At 44.2% G+C, this 27,435-nt stretch overlaps 1 protein-coding gene across 1 annotated transcript in view; it reads right to left on the bottom strand.

Moving 5' to 3' along the window:
* The window catches only part of RET (ret proto-oncogene), an 86,124-nt gene that overhangs the window by 28,061 nt on the left and 30,628 nt on the right, over positions 1 to 27,435 (bottom strand). Inside the window, exons 2-3 of the mRNA XM_075841724.1 lie at positions 6,102 to 6,341; positions 313 to 597 (exon numbers count right to left, since the gene is read on the bottom strand). Coding sequence (XP_075697839.1) covers positions 313 to 597; positions 6,102 to 6,341 — 525 coding nt within the window. The remainder of the gene's footprint in view (positions 1 to 312; positions 598 to 6,101; positions 6,342 to 27,435) is intronic.

Below are 27,435 nucleotides of genomic sequence, written 5' to 3'. Positions count from 1 at the left end.
GGGAGAAGGGAAGTACTTTTACCGCAGTCCGCAGCAGCTAGTCCGCATCAATTTACTGCACATTTTGTGCAGATCCGCAGCAGAATCTGCAACGCAGATTCTGTGCGGCATTGATGCGGACAGTTGCGGAGGAAATCCGCCACGTGTGGTCATGCCCTAATTCTTAAAAGGTATTTTAACCAAACTATGATACACATTTTACCTTGTTCAGAAATCCTGACCTACCCCCAAACCGTTTTATAAATGTGCAAGATTGTATTGCATATAAACAGAGGATCAAGAAGGTTTTGAAGAGGTTTGTTCAGTCTTTACCTAATATTAATGTGTAGCTGATACTGATATTTGGGCACGGATGAGCACGGAAGTGTGGATAGAACTGGAAGAACCTGCCCGGTGGTCTGTTTTCTTTGATGTGGAAAGAAAATTCTGTATCCCCGAAGCACAAGTCTTTTGGTTGTAGAGAGGAGCAGTTAGAAATTCTGTTGTCTTTAAGTGACAGGCTAATTTCAGCAAAGAGGGATTTGTCACAGACTTGGTCTCGAGATGGAGCAGTTGACACCTTTATTTTGAATCTCAATATGTATATTAATGAACTTCCTTGAGAAAAATGAGAAACAAAAAGAAAAAATATCTTTAATTACTCATCTGTCACAATATGTTCTCACATACTGTACACACTCAAACATGTCTAAAGCCACATTAAGGCTGGATTAACACATTGCAAATTTGTTGCAGATTTGGATGCAGATTTGAGCCAAAGCCAGAAGCGGTTTCAAAAGGAATGGAAAAAATAAAAAGAACTTGTACTTCTCCTTCCTCCTGGATCCACTTGTGGCTTTCAAAAACCTGCATCAAAATCTGCAACAAATGCACTGTGTGATTCCAGCCCAAGACTACCAAGCCATCAGCCTCCACCCTGTAACATCCGCGGACAATCTGTGGAAGGGAGGCACCAGTTCGAACTGGGAAGTCCACGGACACGGACCGTCACTCCTACTCACCCCCCGACAGCCGCGATCGCAGACTTCCCCATTCGTGCCGGGGCCTCCCTTGCAGGAGATGCCAGCACTCGCATCCGTCCAGCGCTTGACTGGTCTCTAGGATGCGCACACGCTCGTTCCCAGCCATTAAAGGTCCATATATGGAATTCATTAATTAAATCCAGATCACCCTTGACTATAAAAAGGGCCCTGCCCTTTCTCCTTGCCTGAGCATTGTTGTGTATTCCAATGTTAGTCTTAGCAAATAGACCTTTAGTCTTATCCTGTCCCCAGTGTTCCCGTGCCCTGCTACATGTATCCTGTATCCCGTGCTGTTTGTTCCTGTGTTTTATTCAGTGTTGGAGTCGTGTTGTGTCACATGCCATGCCTGCTGTAAAACACCACATCTGGTGTCATCGGCCACACCTGACATCATCTGCCACGTGTGGCTTCATCTACCTTCAAGTTTCATCTGTGCCTAAGGCTCTCCTACTGTCTGGACTATCACAGGTACTCTTGTACTAGGGCTTTGTATAGACTGTTTGGCCAGCTGCTACTCTGCTACAGTGGTGGGGCCTAGTTCCACATACCCACGGATTGTGACAGTACGCTCAGGCTATGGACCCCACTACTCAACCCAAGACCATGATGATGTCACAAGTCATGCAGGCAAACATCGAGATCTTCAGTCACGACAAGATCAACTCCTCCAGGTGGTGAACGCCATTGCATTTCGGCGGGATGCGCAAACTGCAGTCGTCACGGCACCTGTTCCTGTTGCTCCTGCGGTTCCTCCTGCTACACCTCCTGTCAGAACCAGTGCCGACTCCGATACTCCCTGTCACTACCTCCTTGCTATGACGAAGACGTAAGGACATGCATGGTATTTTTGAACCAATGCCAGATCCACTTCAGACTACATGCAAAGGCCTCCCCTTCTGATGATGCAAGGATCACCTTCATAATCTCTCCCCTTACTGGCAAGGCCCTGGCATGGGCGAACCCCATTTGGGAACGTCAGGGACCAGAGACTGGTGGATTACATTGTTTCTTACAGAATTTCCGTACAGTATTTGAGGAACCAGGGAGAGTTTCTTCTGCTGCTGCATCTCTGCTTACCCTTCGCCAGGGAGACATCTCCCATGTACGCCATTCAGTTCTGTATCCTGGCTGCAGAACTAAGTTGGAACAACCAGGCCTTGGTGGCTACATTCTGGCAGGGACGGTCTTCTGAGATTAAAGACGAGCTTGCCGCTTGAGATCTGCCACCTACTCTGGATGACTGCATTTTTCTAGCCACCCGGATTGACATGAGGATACGGGAGTGGTCCCAAGAGGTTCACCGGGAGAGAAGATTCCCTAGGCTGGCTCCTAATTTCCAGCAATCCCTGCTGCCGTCATCAGTTGTTCCACCAAGGGAGCCTATGCTGATGGACCGGCTCAAATGGTCAGTCCAGGAGAGACAACGCAGGCCTCGAAGGCCATTTTGTGCATTTGTGTCCCCAGAAGCCAAAAAACTCCAGTGCCTAGGATTGGTTGAAGAGACAACCCTATGCTCAACGGCACTAAATAAAAAATTATCTTCTAAACTGTCCATTCCCGTGACCATAGTGCGTGAAGACGCACCAGGTCTCAGCCTATCTGGACTCAGGGTCCGGGCAAACTTCATCCAACAAGACCTAGTGGATCATCTGCAGTTGCCCACAGTTCCTCTGGAGACGCCCCTGGCTGTTGCCTCGGTGAATGGACTTCTTCTGCCCGATCCGATCGTGTCTGAGACCAAGCTACTGAAGCTCCAATTTGGAGCCCTTTATACTGAACTGATTTCATTTCTTGTCTTGCCTAAAGCCATCAATCCTGTTCTGCTGGGTCTGCCTGGGCTTCAGTTACATGCCCAAGTCCTGGAAGAAGTTCTCTAATGGGGCTCCAAATGTCTCCACCGCTCCCTGTTACAGATCCATCCTGTCCAGCCTCCTCGGTCTCAGTCATTAACGGGATTACCCACTCATTATGCTCAGTTTGCAGACGTCTTCAGCAAGGAGGAGGCAGAGATGCTTCCCCCACACCGGGCGCACGACTGTCCTATTGAACTGGTTCCTAATGCTTCACCTCCCCGTGGTCAGGTATATCCTCTCTCCTTGCCAGAGACTCAGTCCATGTCAACCCATGTCAAGGAAAATCTGGAGAGGGGTTTCATACGAAAATCCTCCTCCCTGGCCAGGGCTGTTTTCTTCTTCGTTAAGAAGAAAGACGGATCTCTTCGACCCTCCCTGCATTGACTACCGTGGTCTCAAATCAGATCACGGTCAAGAACAAATACCCATTGCCACTAATATCCAAAATATTTGACCGTATACGAGGAGCCAGGATTTTCTGTAAACTAGACTTGCGTGGGGCTTACAATTTGATCCGAATCCATCGGGGTGAAGAGTGGAAGACGGCATTCAACACTCGAGACGGGCACTACAAATACCTGGTGATGCCCTTTCGTCTGTGTAATGCTCCCGCAGTCTTCCAAAAATTTGTAAATTATATCTTCCGAGATCTCCTCTACGTCTGTTTTTTGGTCTATCTCGATGATATTTTGATTTTGACCCGACTACACATCTGAGGCATGTCCGTCAAGTTCTGCTGCGGTTACAGGAGAATCGCCTGTAAGCCAAGCTAGAGAAGTGAATTTTTGCAAAAAATTCTCTGCCCTTCCTGTGCTACATCATCTCGGATCAAGGCCTCAAGATGGATCCTGAGAAAGTGAAGTCTATCCTAGAATGGCCATGTCCTCAGGGCCTGCAGTCCATACAGCGTTTTTTGGGATTCGCTAACTTCTACTGGCAGTTTATCCCAAATTTCTCATTACTGACAGCTCCCATCTCTACCCTTACCAAAAAAGGTATGAATGCCAAGGTGCGGACCCCAGAAGCGAAATCTGCATTTAATAGACTCAAGAGTGCCTTCACTTTTGCCTCAATTCTTCAACGAGAACTGTAGAGAAACATCAGGATGATGGAGGTGGACGCTTCCTCTGTTGGTGCAGGTGCACTTCTGTTCCAGTGAAACTTCAAAGTAAAGGCAGTATTGTGTGTCTATTACTGGAGACTTTTTTCTCTCATAGAGCGCAATTACTCTATTGGAGATCGGGTGTTACTGGCCATCAAGTGGGCACTGGAGGAATGGAGACATCTGCTAGAGGGCGCAGTTCATCCCATTCTGATATACACAGACCACAAGAGCCTCACCTATCACCAGTCGGCTCAGTGGCTAAACCCCGTCAAGCCAGGTGGTCGTTGTTCTTCACCTGCTTTCAGTTTGTGCTCCACTATGGTCCCGCTGACAAAAATGTGAGGGCCAATGCCCTGTACAGGTCGTTTGAAACCGAGGACACCGTGGAGACCCCTCAATGTATCATAGACCCGTCCTCCATTGTCACTGCTAATCCCTGCAAGTTAGAGACATTCCTCCGGGGTGGACTTTTGTCAGTTTGGCAGACAGAAGGAGACTCTTTCGCTGGGGGCATAGCTTCAAACTGGCTGCGCATGTGGATGTTCGTAAGACTCGAGATCTGATTGCCCGTCATTTCTGGTGGCCCACGTTGCCCAAAGGTATTGTGGACTTTGTCTCTTCCTGCACTGTCTGTGCTTCTAACAAGGTTGCTCACTCCAAGCCTACCGGCCTACTCCAACCTCTGCCTGTACCCAACGCTCCCTGGCAGCATATTGCAATGGACTTTGTCACGTATTTTCCTCCCTCAGCAAGATGCACTACTGTCTCGGTGGTGGTGGATCGGTTATCAAAGATGGCACATTTTATCCTGCTGACTGGTCTACCTTCTGCTCCTCGACTAGCAAATCTCTTCATTCTTCACATCTTCCGCTTGCATGGGTTGCCCTTTCATATCGTGTCTTATCGGGGGGGGGGGGGGGGGGGTTCAGTTTTCACCTCAAAATTCTGGAGAGCCCTCTGTAAACTCCTGGGCGTGAATATGGACTTTGAATGGTCCCTTAGTGTTATCCTGTTCCCAGTGGTCCCATGCCCTGCTACCTGAATCCCGTGCAGTGTTTGTTCCTGAGACTTAGAGTGTTGGAGTCGCGTTGTTCCACCTGTCACACACCACATCTGGTGTACTCTGCCGCACCGGATATCATCCGCCACTTGTGGCATCACCTACCTTCAAGTTTCATCTGTGCCTATGCCTCTGCTACTGTCTGGACTATCACAGGTACTCTTGTACTAGGACTTTGTATAGACTGTTTGGCCAGCTGCTACTCCGCTACGGCGGTGGGGCTTAGTGGGTCCACATACCCACGGATAGTGACACACCCCACGTTTGCTAAACTATTTTTTCTTCTTAAAAACCTTTAAAGGGCATAGGTTTCTATTTGGTAAACCATAGGGGTGGAGTGGGTAGACTGGCGGGGCATGTGCCAGCAGGGTTCCAAAAACCGACACTGCCAGGGCAAGATATTTAGATACAGGGAAAGACAGAGAACAGAGTCTTTACCATAGGTGAAGGAAAGCCTAGCTATGCCTTTGGGTAAACCTACAAAGACACATAAGGGTACAAGACTGAGATGAAAAACATATATGTCCTGCCTTACGATTATATACTGTCCTTTTTTTGTACTATTTTATGTACATTGTGTACATGGGTGCTTTTAAATGGTATGTACAACTGTTTTGTATCTTAATAAAGAATTTTGTAATTTTTGCTATATTGGATGGATATTCTTTATTATAGCATTGAGGGAAGTCTTGTTGGTTTATATACCTCATGTGGGTTCCCATGTGCAGTGCTTATGGTTTAATTGTATGACCATATATATATATTTGGTATTCATTTTCGGTTTAATGAGATGAAAAACAATCGGGACATTTCCTGATTAAACATTTTATTTTGAGCGGTCTTCCTGAAGGTTTTTATGGTCGTCTGATAATCCAGAATATTTAATAATTTGGGTCCAGATTAAATTAATTATACAGAAGCAAGAACATATTTTCAGTTTTGTAGAAATGCAGGGTCAACGTTACATGGTGGGGCAAAATTTACAAAGGTTAATTTACTATAGTGACTTGAAGAAAACAAGAGGTGACCAATCACTTTACAGCGCTACAATTCCTACTTACTTAGTTCATTGAAGACTTCACTTGTTAAGGTATCATTGAGATAGAGGACTCCCGTCCGCTCGTCAACATGGAAAAAGTTCATGTATTTCTGATATAGAATGGTCCTGCATAGGCTGTAGTATGGAACCTCTTGGGGATTGTCACTCAGAGCATGGACTTGTAATAGAACCGAACCAGCAGGCTGATCAGGGTACAAACCTTCAGAGAATCCTTTTTTTGGAAGATACAGTCCTGAAGTAGCTGTCAAGAAAAAGTCTATTTACTAATGTTATTTTTTTGAATATTGTTCATTCCATTACTTCCACCCCGCCCTACTTGACCATAGATTTGGCACATTTAATCAATCGTTCTGACATGCCTTTTTTTTTTCCCTAAACAATTACTTTTATAACTTTTAACAGAAATTACCACAAGAGGTCACTGTTTACATATATTTGAATTTAGGAAAAAAAATGTAGGGTGATTTGAAGCAGGTATATACATAACTCATATCACAAATAGCAAACAATGCCTGGTGCAGCACTTCTGTTCTTGGACACATTTATGTAATAAATCTTGCTCTCTGGGAATTTTAAATCTCCTTAAAAGGGTCCTATGAATCTTAAAGGGGTCCTATACATTTAACAGGGTCAGTGCAGTGTTTAAGTTTTAATGAAGACTAGGCTACAATTTGGTCATTGACACGATATAAACACAAAAGTTTATATATTTGTTATAATAAATAATATATATGTAGAGTCCATGGCCGTGGACAGTCGGGATTACTCACCCCCCTCCCCCCGACGGTCATAGCCATGGATCTGTGAGCGCTGGCCAGCATCTCCTCCCCAGGAGACGTCAGCACTCACTTCCACCCCAGTCCGCTGTGTCCTGTAGGGTGCGCGTGCACGTTCGTGCCCGGCCTTAAAGGGCCAATGCGCGCACATGGGAATTATCATTAATTAGCCCATGATCACACTGGACTATAAGAAAGGCCCTGCCCCTTTTCTAATTGCCTGAGCATTGTTGTGTTTTCCTATGTTAGTCTTGCAAATGGTCCCTTAGTGTTATCCTGTTCCCGTTGTTCCCGTGCCCTGCTACCTGTGCCCTGTATCCCGTGCTATTTGTTCCTGTGCCTTAAACCTGTTGGAGTCGTGTTGTGCCACCGGTTCTGCCTGCTGTGTTACACCACGCCTGGTGTCTGCTGTCAAGGTCCTATCTGTGCCTAGCCGTTGCTACTGTCTACTCTTGTGCATGGACTATTTATATATTGACTTGGGACTCTGTAGGCCAGCTGCTATCCCACTATGGCGGTACGGCCCAGTGGGTCCACATACCCACAGATCGTGACACCATACAGCAGAAAGTATGGACATGTATATGCGAATTACTACAGGAGAAGTTGAGATCAGGGATTTTACACAGTCCCTACTAGAAAAACAAAGCTCTATGCAGTATGGAAGATTTAAAGGTGTATCTCCCATAAATGGCTTTTGGGAACATGTGGATTCATATGACAAAGGTTTAGAATCAGGGACCCCAATAAAGTGAAGATGGTCCTATTTTTAGTTGAAATGTGATCTAGGAAAACCAACAAGAGAATTAAATAATTATATTATTCATGAAATAATGGATAGCGAAAAACACACGGGCAGAGTGATGAATGTTTTTAGTTGGGAACGCCTTTTAGGCTGGATTCACACACACCGCTTTTTGCTGAGTTTTTCGTGATGTTATTAACAGCATTATTTTGGTGCCTTTTTTGTTACTTTATAAAGTCTATAGTCCAATATAAAATGCAGTACATACACTGCGTTTTGGTTTGTGGCATTTTTGTGGTAAGGGGAGTTAATTAAAAAAATTGGTGCAGTATTTTTCCTATATACTTCTGTCCAGCACTGCAAAAACGAAACAAAAAATGCTACCAAAATGCATGTAAAAACGCCAAAGCATGTCACATATATAAAAAAAATGCTGCCATTTTTACATGCGCTTTTTTATGCAGTTAGAAATGCCAGAAAAAGAACACTGTGTGAAGGAAGCCTTAAAGCATATCTGTCATTTAATAAAAAAACATATCAAAAGCATGGGCTTGCAGCACTTGTGTCCTAAAACAATTGTAACTCGTTTCGTATCTCCTAACACTCCTATAAAACCAGAAAATGCGCTAATTTTGTTGCTCTCCTTTTTGGCATCTTTTCTGTTTAGGGGGCGTTATCTACAGGGGACACTGTGTGTGTGTGGTGCTTTACCTTACAGTGTTTGACTGTTATGCTCAGCAGCAAGACTGATGCTAATCAAAGATTTCTGGTATCTCTGTGATTGGGCATTGCTAGGCAATGCTTATGGTCGGAGTCTGGATTTGGTAATCATTTAGCTTTGCCTGGTTAATTAGGGCGGAGTACTTTTCTTGGGCCCATATATACTTCAGGCTGGATTACTCAGGTGCTGGTTAGACTATTTTTGGCATGTGCTAAACTTTTTCCAGATTCTTGTTGGTAACTTTGTTCTTGTATATGTGTTTGTTTGTACTGTGGTACCGGTTGGTCCTCAAAGATCTAGTTTGTATAGTGGTTGTGTCTGTGATCCTGGGATCAGTAGTTCCACTGGTTTGTTGACCTTTCCCGTGCGTTTGGTCAGCTGCCTAACCTGCTGTGGGACAGTATTCAAATAGGGTCAGTGAGTGCTCAAAATTCTTGACCACTGTCTATTCATCTGTTAACTGCTTTTCATCTGCCATCCACTCCATTTAAGCATTGTTTCTATCTTATACTACCTTCAGTGTTCGGTTTCGCTGATCTACTGGTGAGTTACTTGTGCTTTTTTTTTCTGTCAGTGTGATGCTTTCTCCACCATGTGATAGCGATGGTTTGGTGTTGCGGTCTTGAGCACCACCAGCAGCTTAACATTGACACAATTGTATTTAGGGACACAGTGTATGGTACTATTATATTTGAGGACACAGTGTATGACGCTATTATATTCAAGGGTGCAGTGTATGGTGCTATTATATTTAGGGGCATAGTATGTGGCACAATGAGAATTTTATCTGCGTTTATGGGTGCGTAAATGTTGGAAAAGTAAGTAGCTGAAGACATCTGAGTGGCAAACTGCAGAAATTGTTCGTGTCTGGGAGTACTCATCATGGAGGTCAGGACAGGTGGAGAAGAAAAGAGAAAAAGAACAGCTAGAATCTGAGAAGACGTCCCTTGTGAGTAACTGAATGTTAATGTTTATTCTCCCTCTGACTTTAATGTTCACATATAGGTCTATACATAATGGGTGAGTTTAATATAATGCTTGGGTAGGTATGTATGCTAATGCAATTTTATACATAGTGTGGCAATCCAGTTAAACATTCTGCACAAGGAGCGTGGAAAACTTGGAGAGTTTCTAGGATATTACTGATCTTTGTTGGCAAAACAGAGAACCTGTTAAAAATTTGAATCCTGCCCGTGAACGAGTGTAACAGTTACAACATGGAACAAGTTTGGCAGTTACAGAATATGGCACACAGCATAGCAGTTACAGTCACAGAGCATAGCAGTTGCAGTCTATGGGTACAAAGTTTGGTGGTTTCAGACTCAGTGTGTACAGGGGGTTCCGTTCTCATAGTAGGTACAGTGCCTGGCACTTTCAACCCCTTAATGAGTAAATAGCACAACTCATGGCGCTTGCGTTACACATCGTCAGGGCCGAAGTCGCTCACATCTACCAGCTCAGATCAAGGTAATTGGTGCGTACCGCCCAGTAGGATACCCAGGGTCTGCCTCTTAAGAGATTTATACTGGCAAAACTCATCTCCTTTCTACAGATTTTCCTCCGGTCCTAGCAGTACTGCAAGTCCTGTGCGGTATCTCCTCCTCGCTCCGGACAGCTTCCCACTGAACCACTCTGACTTTCTCTCTGACCTACACACTCTCAGTACACTACACTCTACACGGCGCTGTACTCAGCTGTCTTCATCAACTCCATAGACATTGAATGGAGCGGCGGCGCACATGCGCAACTGTCACTCCATTCAAAAGCCTCCTCACTGTGGCCATACAGGGAGGAGGAACAGGGATCGAGATCCCCTATTTTAGAGATCGATATGGGTCCCAGTGGTTGGGCCCCCAGTGATCATGCATTTAGCACCTATCATATGGATAGAGGATAAATGTGCTTAGTGGGAAAACCCATGAAAAAAACAAAAAATGGCCTGGTCCTTAAGGGGTTAACCCTTAAGGACCAGGCCATTTTTTGTCTTTTCGTTTTTCTTTCTCCCCTCCTCTCCTTCCAAGAACCATAACTATTTTATTTTTCCGTAAATGGAGCATTGTAAAGGGTTATATTTTGTGGGTACTATATAAGGGACTGGGAAACATTCTATGTGGGGTGGAATTGGAAAAAAAACAGATTCCTACATGGTTTCTTGGGTTTCGTTTTTACGACTATCACCGTGTGGAACAAAGTCAACTTAACTTTATTCTGCAGGTCAATATGATTACAACGATAGAACATTTTTATAGTTTGTTTTTTTTTACTACTTTTACAAAGAAAAAAAAATGTAAACATTAAAAAAATTGTTGTGTATCGCCGTTTTCTGAGAGTCATAGCCTTGTTATTTGTGCATCGATGGAGCAGAGTGAGGACTCTTTATTTTTGCGGGGTGAACTGTAGTTTTTATTGGTACTAGTTTTTTGATACATAAGATTGTTTGATCAAATTTTTTTACACTTTTTGGGAGCGAAGGTGACAAAAAAAAAAACAGCGATTCTGCCTTTACACTGTGTTCACCCTGCGAGTGACTTATCAGGGTTTTGCTATTAAGTGAAGTTCTGAATTTTTCAGACACAGTGATATGAATTAGGTTTCTTCTTTATTAAAATTTTGAAAAAATTGGAAAGGTTTTTTTAACTTTGAATTTGTAAAAAAAAATTCTACATTACTAAAAAAGTTTAGTTATTTTTAACATTTTACATTACTAATATATTTAACATTACTAATGTATTGAAGTATATTTTGATTTTTGCAGGCTCCTATTAAGCCCTTCCCCTGACAGGGCTTAATAGAAAAAGAAAGATGGCAAACCTGGGGGCCTTTATTAAGCCCCCATTCTGCCCATAGTGCCATCATCGTGAGTCATAGGTTAAATTGTAGCTAAAGGTTCGACAAACTTCTGATATGCCATAGTGACATGTCAGATGTTTGGATTGGTGGGGGTCTGAGCACGGAGACCTCCACCAATCACTAGAACAAAGCAGCTGAAGCGCTTGTGTGAACGCTCAGCCTCTTCGTGTCTGTTCGGCTTTTTCCCAGGTCTTTTTTTGGGGAGGCTATTGCCCCTGACGTTTTAAGACCTTAGCGACGCCCCTGGCTGCTAGTTCTAGATTGTTGGGTCACTCAGGAGACCAAAACTCCATGAAGCCCCTGAGCAGCAACACAGTTCACATACTTAGATACGAGACATAGCTTTAATCTTCTGAATTCTGATGCAAAACCTGTGGTCCCCCTAACCTTCACGTAACATTTATGGCATTGGTGTCCTTTTATGTGGCAGAGAGACATATGCTATGTCTAAATGTCACATAGATGCAGGTACCACCTCTGGGGCCCGCACCTATCTGTAGAACGGGGCCCCCTAAACCCCGATCTAGCTTTCTGTGCTCTCACGGTCACTTGATTGCATGTGGAGTTACTGAAACAGCGTAACTCGCTGAGCTATGCTGTTTCCGTAACTGCCATAGAACTGAACAGTAGTTACGGAAACAGCATAGCTCGCATGCTACGCTGCTTCCGTAACTGCCATTCACTATTATGGGAGTTAGGGAAACCGCGTAGCTCAGCAAATTAGGTTGTTTCAGTAACTCCACATGCAATCAAGTGGTTGCTGGTTCAAGTTCCCTAGGGGAACTAAATATTAGATACATTTTCAGGAGTGTAAAAAAAACAAAAAAACTTTTCCCATTTTTCCCCAAGCACAATTTAAAAAATAAAATAATTTGGTATCGCTGAGTCTGTAAAAGTCTGATCTATTACAATATGTCATTATTTAACTCGCTCAGCGAGTTTAAAAATGTAAAACATCAAAATGTTTTTTTGGTCACCTTAGCGCTTAAAAAATGAAATAAAAAAAAAAAAAAAAAGTGTTCAAAAATATCATATGTACCAGAAAATGGTGCCAATAAAACTACAGCTCGTCCCGCAAAAAATAAGCCCTCACACCGCTCAATCGATGAAAAAAATACAGTATATAAAAAGTTTTGACTCTCAGAATGTGGTGAAACAGAATAAATTATTTTTTAACAAATAATTTTTCCCCTATTTTCGGTTGTCTAAAACCTGTGTACGTCTTATGGTCAGGTGCGTCTTATAGTCCGAAAAATACGGTACATACTTTTCATGCTGTGAATCCCTGAATGCGGGGTTATGTGGCTGCAGGACTGAAGAAAATAGGAGTGATAAATGACCAACTGTTCTCTAAGGGTATGTGCACACACACTAATTACGTCCGTAATTGACGGACGTATTTCGGCCGCAAGTACCGGACCGAACTCAGTGCAGGGAGCCGGGCTCCTAGCATCATACTTATGTACGATGCTAGGAGTCCCTGCCTCTCTGCAGGACAACTGTCCCGTACTGTAATCATGTTTTCAGTACAGGACAGTAGTTCCATGGAGAGGCAGGGACTCCTAGCGTCGTACATAACTATGATGCTAGGAGCCCGGCTCCCTGCACTGTGTTCGGTCCACTACTTGCGGCCGAAATACGTCCGTCAATCACGGACGTAATTAGTGTGTGTGCACATACCCTAATACAACAGCCTTTCATGCCACACATGTCTTCCATGCTGTGATTCCCTTAATAAAGGGTTAATTTGGGTGTGGGACTGATGAATGTAGGCGCTGAATCAAATGACTAACTGGTAATGCTTTAACACCACAGTCTCCCATGTCACTAGTATCTGTATGTTAAAACAATCAAAAGAAATATGTGATATAGATTATTAGTGTAAAATGAGCAAGCACTGAATGACTTGAATGGTGCTCAATAATCACTTTCTTTGGGGTAATCATAAATAGGAGCATAACCCATGGACCAGTTTTGTTGATTTTAAAGCATATTTAATAAAATTGATTTATTAATAGTGGATACGCTGTTCCAGTGATAAATTTTTTGCCATGGAGTCTATAGAACCAATTTTTGGTTGATAACCAGTGATTATTAGATACAGAGCCCCAGCAGACGGTATTATTATACTGTATAAGAGTACGGTCTGCTGGGGCCCTGTATCTAAGCCTACTATGAGGTAGGCTTAGATACAGGGCCCCAGCAGACAGATATGTTATACTTACACTCCCTTTTGGCTCCGGGCGCAGCGGAGGTCCCGACGCCATCCAGCGTCGTGACACAGGAAGACGTCAAGACGTCTACTGTGCTCGGGAACGAGGAGGGTAAGTATACGGTTACTAAAATAACAGGGGCCATGTAATTATTACATAGGCCCCAGTTACTATAGTAATTTTTTATAGACGTGGTATGGGGGCCACGGGCCCCCTGGCTTCGGGGCCCGGTCATAATTGCAATCGTTGTGACCCCTATAGCTACGCCGCTGCCAAGGCGATTGAGTCAACACTGGTACAACTCTCCAGTCTGTACTTTGCTCCAGTAGATTTAAATGGCTTTCTGAATAGCAAGATGGTGTTGGCAGTACTCCTTAGCCCTACAAAACTTGTCAGCGAGAAACGTATTGAGTCAGCACTTCTTTAATCAACTTACGAAGAGAGGACTGTTGTATTTGGGAGTGTGGGGCTAAGCTTGATGTTTCATTTTAACTTGGGTTTCTAATTGATCAGTAATCCTTTAATTCATCAGTATGATTTTACTCAACTCAGTCATTTTTAAATGCAGTCCTATGTAAAGCCACCAATAACACACATTGTGATATCGCAAACTGTGCCAAATTACAAGCTTAGATCTGCTACATCTGAAACTCTGATCTTCCTTCTGACAAAAATAAATCGATTTCATTCGTGGGCTTTAAATGTGTCACAGATATTGTATCTTAGAAGAAAACTTTTGACCACAGTGCAATCCAAGACCTCTCTGTCCATCTTGTATTAAGTATCAATCAATACATACACTTCCACTTATTAATTGTCAGCAGCTAGGTTTGTATTTATGACAGCCCCTTCTATTAGTTTGAGAAGAGAGAGGGAGTGATGAAAGCCGCCGCAGGGTCATGGCCGGCTCGGACTTCTTTGCAATTGTATCTCATCAGCATATATGGATGAGATCTGGCATAATATCAATAAGCAACATCCCCTCCGGGAGTAGATTGATTGAGAATAGGAATATCTGGCTAGAGATGGAAACTTATACTGTAACATTGGAGAGGCCTTGGGATTAAAGGACACCAAACCACTTGTCCTCGATAACAGATACAAAGTAAAAGTCACACACTGTGTATTATTATTATTGGGTATAAAAAAATGTCTTTAATACTTAAATTTGCCTGGTAAATATTTTCTAGTATCTAAACTGTTATAACCTTCCTTAGAGGGTTTGTTTTACCCCATTCAGAAATATCCTATTAGGGCATATAGATATTATAGATGGAGTCCTCCTGTAATGTTAGTGTCTGCGGGCTGTCAGCTCCAATCCCCTCCTGACAGCCACAGCCACGAGTCGGCAAGCGCTGGCCCCAGCCTCCTCCTCAGGAGACGCCAGCACTTGCGTCTACTCACCTCAGCCGGATCCCGTAAAATGCTCGTGCCCGCTCTTAGAGGGGCAGCGAGTGCACCGGACCTTTTGATGAACTTTGACCTGTGCGTACCCTGGACTATAAGAGGGGTCCAGCCCCCTGCTTCTATGGCTGAGCGTTGTTGTGGTTTCCTAGTTTGTCTATGTGATGGCCTCCTAGTGTGTTTCCTGTACCTGTACCTGTTCCTTGCATTCCATACCATTCTGGTCTAGCACTGTGCTGTGCCAAAGTCGTGTCGTGCTGTATCCACGTCTACCTGCTTCACCTCGCCTGACGTCTACCTGCTGCCTAGTCCCAGCCGAGCCTGCCCTGCTGCTGTCTGAGCTGCCACAGGTACCTATACGAACTATAGACTTTCACCTGCTCCCTGTCCCTGTTGGCCAGCTGCCTTACCGCCAAGGCGGTATGGCCAAGTGGGTCCACAGACCCTTCGTGACAGCACGCTCAGGCCATGGACCCCGCTGGTCCATTCAAGACCATGACGACGTCACAGGCGATGCGAGCGGATATGCTGGAACTCTGGCCTCGACAGGACCACCTCCTCCAGGTGTTGAACATCCTTGCACGTTGGCCGGAGGCACAAGCTGCTGTTCCTCCTACTACACCTCCTGACAGCGTTGATTCTCAGACTAAACCTCTTGGCAATGTTTACACGCGTGTTTCTTTGCCACTTCCTGACCACTATGATGGAGAAGCAAGTACCTGTCGTGGATTTCTTAATCAACGCCAGATCCACTTCAGCCTATATAGCAGGATATTTTCGCCTGATGGCGCAAGGGTCGCTTTCATAATTTCTCTCCTCACCGGCAAGGCTTTTGCATGGGCGAACCCTATCTGGGAGAGACAAGGACCAGAGACCAGTGACTTCCCAGCCTTCCTCTGGACTTTTCGCATGGTGTTTGAGGAGCCTGGACGGGTCTCATCTGCAGCGGCATCTTTGATTAACCTACGCCAAGGAGACACCTCCGTGAATGAGTACGCCATCCACTTCCGCACTCTGGCGGGAGAGCTGTTATGGAACAATGAGGCTCTGGTGGCTGCATTCCGGCATGAACTGGCTTCTAGAAATAAGGACGAACTTGCCTCTCGAGATCTGCCGTCTACCCTGGACGACCTCATCCTTCTGTCTGCCCGGATTGATATACGGATCCCAGAACGCCTCCAAGAGGTTCGACGGGAGGGAGTCCTTCCCAGTTTGACTGCCAATTGGCAGCAACCCCTGCTGTCCTCAGATGTCGATCCTCCTAAGGAGCCTGTGATTATGGACCAGTGTAAGTTATTCACCCAGGAGAGACAATGCAGACGCACTTCAGGACTCTGTCTATATTGCGGCCTCGGTGACCATCTTATGCGCCTGTATCCCCATAGATCCCAAAACCTAGGGTTGCTAGGAGTGACAACCTTGGGTAAGAATGGACTTCCATCTAGATTGTCCATACCTGTGACCATAGTGTCCGGCGAGAAAACACATCAGGTCTCTGTGTATCTAGACTCTGGATCTGCTGCTAATATCATCCGTAGAGACCTGGTGGACCATCTGCAATTACACACCACCCCTCTGGAGAACCCGTTGACAGTAGCTTCAGTGAAAGGACTACCTCTGCCAGACCCAGTTATAGCTGTGACCAAGCCGCTGAGGCTCCAAGTGGGAGCTCTTCACTCCGAACTTCTACCTTTCTATGTGCTATCCAAAGCTCTTAACTGTGTTGCTGGGCCTGCCTTGGCTCCAACTGCATGCTCCAGGTCTGGACTGTAATTCTGGAAAGGTTCTCCAGTGGGGCCCTGAGTGTCAAGGTCGTTGCCTGGTGCAGATTCGGTCGGCTCAATCTTCGCTGCCTCGGTTATTGGCAGGATTGCCGAGTCACTATGCTGCATTTTCGGACGTCTTCAGCAAGAGGGAGCCGGAGACATTGCCTCCGCGTATGACTGCCCTATCAAGCTGATTCCTGGTGCATCCCTTCCCCGTGGTAGAGTATATCCTCTCTCCTTGCCAGAGACTATGTCCATGTCCCCCTATGTGAAGGAGAACTTGGAGAGGGGCTTCATACGAAAGTCTTCCTCCCCGGCAGGAGCCGGGTTCTTCTTTGTCAAAAAGAAAGATGGCTCTCTTCGTCCTTGTATCGACTACCGAGGTCTTAACCTGATCACGGTGATGAATAAATATCCGGTGCCACTGATCTCTGAACTGTTTGATCGTTTACGTGGTGCCAAGATTTTTTCTAAACTAGACCTGCGTGGGGCTTACAACCTAGTCCGGATTCGCCAGGGGGATGAATGGAAGACTGCATTTAACACCCGTGATGGACACTATGAGTATCTAGTAATGCCCTTTGACCTGTGTATTGCTCATGTGGTCTTCCAGGAGTTTGTGAATGACATTTTCCGTGACCTCCTCTATGTTTGTGTAGTAGTCTACCTTGATGACATCTTGATTTTTTTCTCCAGATCCTATAATGCACCAGAGACATGTCCGTCAAGTTCTGCTACGGTTAAGGGAGAATAGTCTGTACGCCAAGCTGGAGAAGTGCGTGTTTGACAAAGATGCTCTACCCTTCCTGGTCTACATCGTCTCGAATCGAGGTCTCGAGATAGCTCCTCAGAAGGTAAAGTCTGTTCTGGAATGGCCACGCACTCAAGGCATGAGGGCCATACAGCGCTTTCTGGGATTCGCTAATTTTTACAGGCAGTTTATACCAGACTTCTCCTCACTGACTTCTCCCATCTCTAACCTTACTAAGAAGGGTGTGAACGCCAAGGTGTGGACTCCCGAGGCAGAGTCCGCATTCAATAGCCTGAAGAGTGCCTTCACGTCAGCCTCTATCCTCCATCATCCGGATGTCTCTCAGCAGTTCTCGCTGGAGGTGGACGCATCCTCTGTCGGTGCTGGTGCACTCCTGTTCCAGAGAGGTCCCAAGGGCAAGTCAAAGGTATGTGGATATTTTTCTAAGTTCTTCTCTTCTGCAGAACGCAACTACTCGATTGGGGATCGGGAGTTACTGGCCATCAAATTGGCCCAGGAAGAATGGAGACATCTACTAGAGGGCGCAGCTCATCTGATCCTGATTTTTACAGACCACACCTACCTACCTCCTCCAGACCTACCTCCAGACGGCCCAACGGCTGGCCAGGCCAGGTGGTCACTGTTCTTTACAAGGTTCCAGTTTGAGCTCCATTATCGCCCGGCCGAGAAGAATGTGAGGGCCGATGCCTTGTCCAGGTCTTTCGAGATGGAAGACACCTTGGAGAGTCCACAGAATATTATTGATCCGTCTTGCATTATCTCTGTCAATCCCCTGCAAGTTGGGGACATTCTTCCAGGGAGGGCTTTTGTGCGCCTGGCTGATCGTGGAAGAATCCTTTGCTGGGGACACTCCTCTAGACTGGCAGGTCTCGCGGGGGTCCGTAAGACCCAGGATCTGATTGCTCGTCATTTCTGGTGGCCCACGGTGCCAAAGGACATTTTGGACTGAGTTTCTTCCTGTTCTGTATGTGCAGCCAACAAGGCCGCTCAGTCCAGACCTGCTGGTCTGCTCCAGCCATTGCCTGTGCCCAATGCTCCCTGGCAGCATATAGCTATGGACTTTATTATGGATCTGCCTCTCTCTGCTGGATGCAGTGCTGTCTGGGTGGTGGTGGGCCGATTTTCAAAGATGGCCCACTTCGTTCCTCTGACTGGTCTTCCTTCTGCTCCTCAGCTGGCCAAGCTGTTCATCCAGCACATCTTCCGCCTGCACGGCTTGCCGCAGCATATTGTGTCAGATCAGGGGGTTCAGTTTACCTCAAAGTTCTGGAGAGCCCTCTGCGGACTTCTCGGTGTGAAATTGGACTTTATCAGCCTACCATTCTCAGTCCAATAGTCAGGTCGAGTGGATCAATCGGATCTTGGAGAACCACCTATGCCACTTCATTTCCAAGCAGCATGATGACTGGGTGCAGTTGCTCCCATGGGCAGAATTCTCCTACAATAATCACACCAGCGAGTCCACAAGGAATACGCCGTTCTTCATTGTTTATGGCCAGCACGCACAAATTCCTCTTCCGGTGCCCGATACTTTCGAGGTTCCAGCGGCTGACTCCACCTTTAGAGACTTCCTACAGATCTGACAGCAGACTCGATCCTCCATCCTGATGGCAGTCGACCGCATGAAACGGAAGGCTGACAGCAGAAGAGAACCTCCTCAGTTTCTTCCTGGCACGAGGGTCTGGCTGTCTTCCAGGAATATCCGACTAAGGCTGCCATCATGCAAATTTGCTCCCAGATTCCTCGGACCCTTCGAGATCCTACAGCAGATAAACCTTGTCACCTATAAGCTTCGGCTGCCTCCTACCCTCAAGATCCCCAACTCCTACCATGTCTCCCTCCTGAAGCCAGTGGTCCTGAACCGCTATACCAAGAGTCCTAGCCCTGTGGTTTCCTCCAGCGGCCCTTCAGACACCTTTGGAGGTTCAGGAGATCCTGGACACCAAAAAAGTGAGAGGAAAGACCTTTTATTTGGTGGATTGGAGGGGGTTTGGTCCTGAAGAAAGGTCTTGGGAGACAGAGGTGAACCTCAATGCTCCTGCTCTTCTGAAGAAGTTTCCCTCTCGCTCTGGTCCCAAGAAGAGGGGGGATACTGTAATGTCTGTGTCTGCGGGCTGTCAGCTCCAATCCCCTCCTGACATCTGCAGCCACGAGTCGGCAAGCGCTGGTCCCAGGAGATGCCAGCGCTCGCGTCTACTCACCTCAGCCGGATCCCGTAGGGTGCGCGCGCACGCTCGTGCCCGCACTTAAAGGGGCAGCGTGCGCTCCGGACCTTTTGATGAATTTTGACCCGAGAGTACCCTGGACTATAAGAGGGGTTCAGCCCCCTGCTTCTATGCCTGAGCGTTGTTGTTGTTTCCTAGTTTGTCTATGTGATGGCCTCCTATTGTGTTTCCTGTACCTGTACCTGTTCCAGTTCCTATACCTGTTCTTTGCATTCCATACCATCCTGGTCTAGCACTGTGCTGTGCCAAAGTCGTGTCGTTCTGTATCCACGTCTACCTGCTTTACCTCGCCTTACGTCTACCTGCTGCCTAGTTCCAGCCGAGCCTGCCCTGCTGCTGTCTGAGCTGCCACAGGTACCGATACGAACTATAGACTTTCAACTGCTCCCAGTTGGCCAGCTGCCTTACCTCCAAGCCGGTACGGTCCAGTGGCTCCAACTCTAGCAGATCCAGTCCATCCATGTATTACATGGTTATTTGATTTAATACTAATGCATGTCTGGCCAGGTTTCAGAAACCAGTTACATGAGGATCAAATGACCAGTAGGCCACCTTCATTTCAAAAAGAGGTTGCCAAGAGGAGACAACCCCTTTAAATGGCTTAAATATACTTAACCTACTAAAACAGGTTACTCTTTTAGCCTGTAAAAGCATTGCAAATTGAGTAAACTTATCACTTCTTTCAATTCCCTCCGCCCAAAAAAATATGGGATCGAAATTTAAGGAACCTGGGGTGGACATAGAAAGCAATGGACCCCTGTGCAAGAACAGTATATGGGAAATAGCTTAACATAGAGAGATGGAAGGTGGATGCTCTAACTGTTCACCAGTGTTTGTGATCCATGGAATTCATTGGCTCAATCCCTTCCATGCAATATCTTAAGACAGTAGGAAGCTGCTTTTCAGAGGACAGTGTCCCCCTACCTAATAGGTCCTACCCAGACTGCACTTGTGGTGTATCTGCCCATGCTAGGAACATAAGTAAATAGATGGAAAAACAATAGGACTTGGATACAACGACACCCTTAGAACCCAGTACACAGAGTCTGCAGCAGTTATAGTTCATTGAGTCGGAAAGTTAAACTCTATTTTAGTGACAGAAAAACACAACCGTCAATTAACATCTTACGAGTGATGTCATAGTTAAAAATGAGGAGCAGATACAACATCCTTAAGAGGATTGAAAGTCAACACGCTGCATTACCGGATAACAGATGGACATATTTGACCTAGGTCATGGGACATTTTTTAGGAAATATCTCATTTTAGGATATATACACAACTTCAGTCCTCAAATACCCTTCCTGGAAATCTACCAATCCTCACTTTTAACAGTGCAGGTGTTTTGGAGCAAAGGCAAAGATGTAGAACCCTTTAATTCCTAGCATTATTATATAGATGTTTAGAAACCACAAGCTTCACACAGCTACAACGTGACTGAGAATTATGGGAATTGTTTAACAGCAGCAATGTATCCATACAACAAATCCTAGTCATAAAGTATACCGTAATTAAAAGTAGTCAGCATTCTGTAGAGACAAACATAAAAGAATAGCAGGAGAACTGTAGTATTACATGGTGGCCATTTAAATGGGCTGCTAATGCTTAGGGCTTCTCTTCTCAGATGGCGGCCTGCTGCCTCTCCGAAGGGGCGGCCCTGCCAATGAACCAACATTAGTTCCTTGCTCTACCATTCAGCGCCTTTCAATGACGCAGGCGGCGCGATGACGTCATTGCACCGCTTGTGTCATTTAGCTGCAGCAGTCCTGGTTGGAAGAGAATAGATATGCGTTGCTAGAAGACGACGTGGGCATGGGATCAGGTGAGTATGTAAAGATTTTTTTTTCAGTGCACAGTGTGAGTGGCATTATCTAGAAGGTGCTGTATGTGGGGAACTATCTATCGAGGGATCTATGGGGGCCACTATTTACAGGGAGATTTAAGAGGGGCATTATCTACAGTGGGCTCTATGAGGGGCACTATCTACAGGGGGCTCGGTCTACGAGGGGCACTATGTGTGTATATGATGCTTTACCTTACAGTGTGTGACACCATTGTATGGAACTATTATAATTAAAGGCGCAGTGTATGGTGCTATTATAATCAGATGCATAGTGTATGGCACCATGACAATTTTATCTTAGTTTATAGGTGCGGAAACATCTGAAAAGCGAGAAGCCATAGATATCTGAGTGGCAAACTGCAGAAAAGAGCCGTGGCCGGGAGAAGTCGTCATGGAGGTCTAGACCAGATTGAGAAGAAAAGAGAAAAAGAATGACTAGACTCTTAAAATAAGATGTAACATGTAAGTCACTGAATGTAAATGGTAATACTCCCTCTGACTGCGTTTTATAAGTACTGTAGTCACAGTTTAATCTGAAGCAAGATGTTTTTTTTTTTTTTTGCTTAACAGCAACTCCCAGCATAATCTTACAATTGTTCGTGCCACGATGGGAGCTGTAGTTTTACGCCGTACAAACCTATATGACAGGAATTAAACAGAACTCGCAAATAATCTCGTGCGGAGCTGCATCTGTGCTGGTGCTGTGTTTATGTACTGAGCTTGGTTCTTGTGCAGTATTTATGTACTGAGCTTGGTTCTGGTACCGTATTTGTTACTGTACTTCTTCCAGTGCACACAGTGAATATTCATGCCTATGATGATGAATGTACACAAATAGGTCTATAATGAATGCATGTAATATACAGTAGTTACAGAGTTAGTACAGTTGAAAAATGACATGTCCATCAAGTTCAACCAAGGGATGGGGAAAGGGAAGGGAGGTAGGTAGTAAGTGCAGGTAGATAATTATGTCATTTATCCGCATGTATACACTGCAGATTTCATGCAGCATGTGATCCTGATTTTTATAAATTCTATATACTTTTATTAAACAGATTTCCATAACATGAGAATATAAAAATTATATATATTTTTTCTTTGCTACTGAAAGACAACCCCATTAAATGTCATTGGATCATGGGGTTAGAACTAAATCCAGTACAAATTTATTTGTGGTCAACGAGAATATGGTTTATATATGCACTCCGTTTCAAATGAGTATCATACATCTGCAAATCCTTGCCTTACGGCAGGTCTAACGACTCAAACAAACAACAAAATATGGACCTATATTTCTGCTAGTTCGGGTTATTAGACCCACGGTCAGGCCAGGATTGGCGCCTATATTACACTCATGAAACTGTACCAATACTCAAGGCATTGTAGTTGGCCAGAAAGATTGTCAATATGTAGTATAATCCACCATTTAAGCAATTCCTCAGAATATTATTTAGGGTGCCCCTCCAATAGTGGATGTTCAGAATACCTATGATTGGTCAAGAGGGCTGAAAGAAAGTCAAATTGCTAGTTTTATATCGCATATGAAAGATTTTGGAGGGTACAAATGCATATTAGGGCATTTTATAGATCTCATCATTTAAAAAAAAAATATTTAATAAAAAAATGGAGGACTGTACACACGTAGCAGCCCCTATTCAACTGCTGTGCTGCAGCGGTGAGTCATACCAAAATGGCCATTTATCACAAATTTGCACAGGTTTTCAATGTAGGTAAAACTGCAGTTTACCTGAAAAAAACAAAAACATGCGGACATTGCAATCTTTTGAAAACCTGCCAATTTGCGGTAAAACGGCATGTCGGCATGGTTTTTGTCAACATTGCAGCAAAACTACCCTAAGTGGAACGTAACAGACTCCGTTACATGATAATTGCTGATGTGTTGTAGTAGACTCTTCCTTTAAAGCAATGCTCTCCAATTATAATCCTCTTAGCGTAATTCATTACTCAGGATGAAGAAAAACTGGGTAAAGTCACAAGACAGATAATTAACTAGGTCTAGATCTTCAGAACGGACGTGGTACTTGACCAGGGAAGAGGATTTATATTATTACACATCCTGACAGCTGGGTGATACAAGGTTACTTCCCAATGGAGGCCAGATGTGGAAGATTTATGGCACTAAAGTGTAACTATGCATTTGTTTTGCTTATTTGCGAGATTGCATTTCTTGCTGGTGACAAGATTGTTCAGTACAAAAAAAAACAAGACAAGCGAGATGAGTTCTCTTTTTTTTCCCCTAAATTCATAAATTAATTAATTTAAGTGTTTTTATTTAATAAAATAAGTATTTATATTTTTCATATTACTAACTTTATTTTTTTGTTTCGCAGGTTCTGCCAAACCTATCAGACTACATCTTAGATTCGGTGGACTACTGTGATGATCTACGTTTTGTTTTTCTTTTTTTAAATAAATAAAATGGTTAACGAGGGGGAGTTATTTCAATAAAAAAATATTTTCTTATGCCTGTTTTTTTTTTAATACCTTATTAGCGCCTTAGGCCCCATGCACACGAACGTGCTTTTGCGGCCGCAATTCCCCCGAAAATCCACGGGAGAATTGCGGCCCCATTCGTTCCTATGGGGCCATGCACACGACCATGGTTTCCACAGTCCGTGCATGGCCCCGGAGCCTGGACCGCAGAAAGAACGGGCAAGCCTTATTACGGCCGTGTTCTGTGGTCTGGGCTTATTGAAAATAAAGGCCGCGGCCATGTGCACAGCCCGCGATTTGCGGGTGGCTCGCGGCTGACACTCCGTGGCTGGCCGACCCGAAAATCACGGCCATGCACATGGCTACGGTCGTGTGCATGAGGCCTTAGTAATGTCTGCTTGACAACGTCCATTACTAAGGCGGGGCTTAGTATTAGCCAGTAAAATGGCTAGCAGTAACTTCCCCATTATTAGCTTGGTACCCACCGACCACTAGGGATATCGGGAAGAGCTGGGTACAATCCAGTACCCGACCATCAGTCGTGATGGTCGGGTACCTGGGCGGCCGCAGGCCAGAATTATGAGGCGGAAATGGCCAAAAACCGTGGCCCTACCCACCCTGGTAATGCTAGGCTGCAGCTGCTTTATTGTATCTGTCTGGTTATGAAAAATGGGGGGGGGGGCCCCACGTCATTTATTTTTTATTTTTTATTTTTAAAAACAATAAATAATTGACTAAAATGACTTGGGATCCCCCTCATTTTAACCATCCAGATACAACATAGCAGCAGCAGGCTAGCATTACCAGGGTGGGAAGGGCCACTGTTTTTGACCCTTTCCAGCCTAATAACCACCTGCGGCCGCCCCGCTGCTTCGCTACAGATGGTCAGGTATTGGATTATACCCGGCTCTTCCCGATACCCCTGGTGGCGGTGGGTACTGGGGTAATAATAGTGGGTTAGTATTGGCCTTTTTACTGGCTAACACTAAGCCCCACCTTAGTAATGGACGTCGTCAAACAGACAACTGCCATTACTAAGGCGCTTATAATGTATTAAAAAAAACAGACATAAGAAAATATTTTTATTGAAATAAAAACTCCCCCACACAACCCTCGTTAACCATTTTATCTAAAAAACAAAAAAAACAAAAAAACCTTGATAGCAGTAGTCCACCGAATATACGACGTAGTCCAATAGGTCCAGCGGAACCTGCAAAAGATATAAATGTTAGGCCTCAAGCACACGTCAGTGAAATGCTTCAGTGTGCTATCAGTTTTTTTTTTTAACGGATAGCACACTGACCCATTCATTTCTATGGGGCCAAGCACAATTCCATTAATTTTTTTGCAGTGTTTTTTTTGCGGTTTTTGTGTGCGCTTTTTGCACGTTTTCTGGGCGCGTAGTTAGGACTCCCACTGACTCTGGAAACATTTGGCGCATTTTATGCACCAAAGAATTGATCCAACACTTATTTTTTAAGCAACATGATTTTTAAAAAATGCATTGATGTAAATGGGAAGCTTAATCAAGTGTTTGACGCTTTTTTTTGAGCATTTTGTGTGCGTTTTTTGGCGCATAATACTTCTAATGTCTATGGGAACATCTGGCGTGTTTTACGTGCAAAAGAAATTGACTCGACACTTCTTTATTTACACAACTCGTTTTTTTAAAAACGCAAGTAAAAAAAGCGCGTTGTGTGAACTAACAGTGCGCTTTCCGATTTATGTAAATGAAAAGCAGAATCAAGAATTCTTTGATGCGGTTTTCAACACGTAAAATGCGCCAAAGAACGCATCAAATACACCTGTCAACTGAAAAGTCATTCACCACAGTGTCTCCCTCTTGACTTTCATCATTCTTAGGCTTTTACCAGCTGCCATTGTAAAAACACTCCTAAAATGGGAGCTAAACACTGCTTAGGAATTTGAAGACAGCTTTTCCTGGCTTATATACAAAAATAGGAGTGAGTCCCCCTCCGACATTTACATCAGCAGTAAGTCAGGTTGCTTTGTCTGATTCACCTTGCTGCAATTCTGGGAAGCGCTCCCTCTGGTGTCCAACATAAGAAAACATGTCAAATTATTATTTCATTTTTAATACTTTCCACTTTGTGGAAGAAAAACAAAATACAGCAAAAAAAACAAAAACAACTAAAAAAAATATAATAAAAATAAGTAACATACTTAAAAAAAAAAATCTTAATTCGCGACACATTCCCATAAAGCCATTAGAGAGAAGGGGAATTCAATGAATAAATTACAAATTACACTGAATGTTTTCCTACAAAACTATATATATATATCAATCTGCTCAACTCCTCCTACTCTATAACATGCTTCATGCAGATAGGACAGGATGTTCAATGCTATAGGTTCCCTTTAAAAGCGGAAATAAAAACTGAAATGTACCAATGATAACGGTCATCAGATTGTGGCTAATACGACAAATAATAGATGCATATAGAAATTGTAATTAAACTAGACTAGTCTCAGAACAGTAAAATGATCATAAATTATCCTATAATTATTATTATTATTATTATTATTGTACAGTTGTTCGATGACATATCAGAACAAAAATATTGACATTTAAAAACAATATATTTGTATCACACAGCAACAGTTTCCCTCCTCCATTACAGCAAAACCTAGGAAACCTTTGTTGCTCTTTCTAGTACTTGAGTAGAATGTCCGAGCGGACACACAGAGCAGTAGGAGAAGTCTAGCAGAGTTGGTTGGGGGAGGGGAGGATCTTTATTCGACAAAGCAGTTTGAAGTATCATTTAGTGCCTGTGGAAAGCTGACTGACAACCACTGTGGGTATTTTTTTTTTTTTGTCAACCATACTTCAAACAATTTCTGATTTCTACAGTAATTTGTATATTTTATTATTAGGGACTGAGTGCACCAAATATCCTTAGCCACTTATTTATTTTCCGGTCAATATGATGGTTGTCTTGAGAAGGGCAGCTACTCAAATCACCCCCTATCTCACTCCCACGTTCCTTTTCCAGAGTAGGGTATGTATACAATGTGCCTTATAAAACGCAGCTTTATTTAGAAATCCTGATGACTTTGTATCTCTTCCTTCCACTATCCAACTTTCATGGTTGATGATGACCTTAATGTAACAAGCCAAAAATGTATATATTTTTTTATCTACTGAAGAAACTTGCATCGTCCTCTTTGTATATTTAAAGGATGAAAATGGTTTAGGTGCTGGATACTCCTTAAACCCTTATAAGTTCTACCGCAACTTCGTCCTCTTTTGATCTTCATGATCAGACTAACATGGCACCTCTTCTTATTGCCCAGAACTACTTAAATGGATTTTGCCAAACTCATCCTCTTGCCTTGTAGTTTGATATATAAATATATAATGTCCTTGTTCCGCACAAAGGAGCAGAAGCTTAAAGAGGCTCTGTCACCAGATTTTGCAACCCCTATCTGCTATTGCAGCAGATAGGCGCTGCAATGTAGATTACAGTAACGTTTTTATTTTAAAAAAACGAGCATTTTTGGCCAAGTTATGACCATTTTTGTAGTTATGCAAATGAGGCTTGCAA

This window comes from Rhinoderma darwinii, chromosome 11 (assembly GCF_050947455.1).
Source record: "Rhinoderma darwinii isolate aRhiDar2 chromosome 11, aRhiDar2.hap1, whole genome shotgun sequence".
NCBI classification, from domain to species: Eukaryota; Metazoa; Chordata; class Amphibia; order Anura; family Rhinodermatidae; genus Rhinoderma; species Rhinoderma darwinii.
Note: the sequence above shows the minus strand (reverse complement) of the source record. Positions and strands in the feature narration are given on the sequence as shown.